Source organism: Sclerotinia sclerotiorum, genomic scaffold (assembly GCF_000146945.2).
Source record: "Sclerotinia sclerotiorum 1980 UF-70 scaffold_15 genomic scaffold, whole genome shotgun sequence".
NCBI lineage: Eukaryota > Fungi > Ascomycota > Leotiomycetes > Helotiales > Sclerotiniaceae > Sclerotinia > Sclerotinia sclerotiorum.
Window position 1 is genome coordinate 937587 of NW_001820821.1, and position 2588 is coordinate 940174.

The window sequence follows — 2588 nt, forward strand, 5'->3', positions numbered from 1 at the left end:
AGATATCAACTAGACATTCTTATTGTGAAAAAGTTCTATTCTCTCGCTTGTTTCCTTGATTTGATATACTTGTAACCATAATAGTACAATTTCTCCTAACTCCAGTATTTTTCCACAGAGCTACGCTGTTCAACAATTTGCATTGTATCAATAGCTTTGATAACACTACCAGAATACCATCTAGCAACACATCAATCTAGTCCATGTTATCCTTCTACCATCCCTTGAACAGGAATTGTTTATCCATAGATATATACCCTCAGAAGGTACGTGCCAGTAATTCAGCCCTGAACGCCAAAGTCCATATCATCTTCCATCCTCAATTCTCTCCTTCTATACCATTATCCCACTATCTCCTCTCATCATGATTTCCCCCTGGTGGAGGCATACCAGGGAATCCTTGTCCGGGAGGCGGCATTCCTGGAAAACCTCCTGGTGGAGGAATTGGAAATTGGAAATTAGGTGGTAAGCCGCCAGGAGGAGGAAATGGCATTCCAGCAGGCATACCCGGGAAGGGTGGCATAGGTGGCGCACCAGGTTGTCCAGGTAGAGGAGGCATAGGAAAACCTCTTGCGCCTGGTGGAGGGAATGGCATACCACCTGGACCGGAAGCTGGAGGAAAAGGTGGAGGAACGCCTCCGGGAAAGTTGGCTGGGGGAAACGGTGGGAAGGGTGTTGCAGCTGCAGGGTTGTGGAGCATAGGGTTCGAAGAGGATTGACCTTCGGCGGCGTAGGAGGATGTTATAGAATCGATTACGGATTGGGCTTTTTCGTGGCCGATTTCTGGAGTTGGGTGACGGGTTAGTTTGTTGATAGTTTGAATATGGAATATTGGGCAAGAAAAACATACGTTGATAATAATCGACGACATTGCGCAAATGATTACGTCCACTGTTATGAGCTTTGCGCACACTCATTGAGTCATGAGTCAGGTAGACATCACAGTAATCACCTTTGAAGGTGCGTTAGCAAGCTGTTCGCATTGAAGCTCGAATGTCGCATCTATCGCGACGCGTTGATTTTGTACTTACAGAAGACTGTGAAAATAGTTAGCATATATTCCAGAGTCGCGACAAATTAAAAACTTACATTTTGGCATATTTGCAGTAATAAGATATCTCGATCTGTTGAAATTGTCGTTGAAATTGAAGCTCAAAAATCCCCGAATGTAAATCTAGAAGTTTAAGCTTCATCTGCACGTGATCCCCAATTCAACTCATCCCTGTACCCCAAACCTTACACGTCGTCTAAATATTTGGGTTGCCGCGATCTGGTTCTTAAGTTTCGAGAGCTACATCTACACATATTTTCCGAAGCTCCTTGTTATCCACACCATCAATTCGGTTCCTGCATATCATGGCTTACACAAGGTCGTTTCTGCAAACGCTTTGCAGTTTCTTTTTAGTACTAGCTGTTGCGGAAGCACTGAAATTCGATATCGATGCCTATCACAAAGGGGACAAGAAGGGAGAGAGATGTATTAGGAATTTCGTGGCGAAAGATACTTTGGTGGTAGTTACGGCTACAATTGATGGTCACAAGGGGGATGGTATGCAAGTCGATATGCATGTATGTTTTGTCTGGATTGCTTGAAGGAAGTTAGGATGCATGCTGATGTGAACTATAGATTAAAGATGCTGTCGGAAATGAGTATGGGAAACCAAAGGACATTGTAGGCGAGAAGAGAATGGCCTTCACATCTCACGCCGATGCATCATTCGACGTATGCTTCTATAATTATTTTACAGCCAGTTCGTTGCCCTCTCTCCCTTCATTTTCATTCTAGCTAGTACTAACTCACATCTAGCAAGCCGTATTCACAACCCTCGCCGCCACGTTGAACTCGATATTGATATTGGAGCTGATGCCAAAGATTGGTCTGCTGTTCAAGCTACAGAGAAACTTAAGCCAGTCGAGACTGAATTACGGCGCATCGAAGAAATGGTCGCGGAAATTGTTGCGGAAATGGATTACCTTAGGCAAAGAGAACAAAAGTTGAGAGATACAAATGAGAGTACAAATAACAGAGTTAAATGGTTTGCGTTTGGAACTATGGGAATGTTGGTCTCATTGGGGGCTTGGCAGGTGATATATTTGAGGGCGTACTTCAGGTATGTTTTTGAAATCGTTAAGAAGAGGGTACTTAATGCTAACTTATGGGGAATAGATCAAAGCATCTTATTTAAATATAAGTATGTTGATCGACATGAGGATAATGGGTTGCGGGGAGGATTTCTACAGCGAATAAGACTTTGTTTTACTAGAGTGTGAAGACATTTGTATAATGGAATATGATATAAAAGCTATAACAATTTTGGCATGAAGGAGCTGTCATTGATTATTGATTTTATCGTGTCGGTTTGTGTCCGTTTTTGAAGAAAGTACTCGGAAGTCGGGCCTTCATATTCGTGCATAGTAAAATTCAAATGCCAAATTTTGGATACTGCAAGGGGCATTTGCCGCATTGGCTGCAAATGCAGCGGTCTTTGAAATCATATTCAACAAGATTCGTTTCATTATATATACAGTCTGGTCGCTTGTGATAGACGATGAAATGTCTATCAAAGAGTAGTTGAGTCCCGAGGGAA

The 2588-nt window shown here is 42.7% G+C and overlaps 2 protein-coding genes across 2 annotated transcripts; one reads left to right on the forward strand and one right to left on the reverse strand.

The window, feature by feature from the left end:
* Nucleotides 1–349: 349 nt before the first annotated feature.
* SS1G_10419 (hypothetical protein) lies at nt 350–1099 on the reverse strand (the record flags this gene model as incomplete). Its single annotated transcript, XM_001588821.1, has 3 exons — nt 350–783; nt 851–952; nt 1090–1099. 3 exons carry the CDS (start codon nt 1097–1099, stop codon nt 350–352), a joined length of 546 nt encoding a protein of 181 aa, XP_001588871.1.
* Nucleotides 1100–1356: 257 nt separating this feature from the next.
* On the forward strand, nt 1357–2186 carry SS1G_10420 (hypothetical protein; the record flags this gene model as incomplete). Its single annotated transcript, XM_001588822.1, has 4 exons — nt 1357–1569; nt 1628–1751; nt 1808–2111; nt 2168–2186. 4 exons carry the CDS (start codon nt 1357–1359, stop codon nt 2184–2186), a joined length of 660 nt encoding a protein of 219 aa, XP_001588872.1.
* Between the last annotated feature and the right edge of the window lie 402 nt (nt 2187–2588).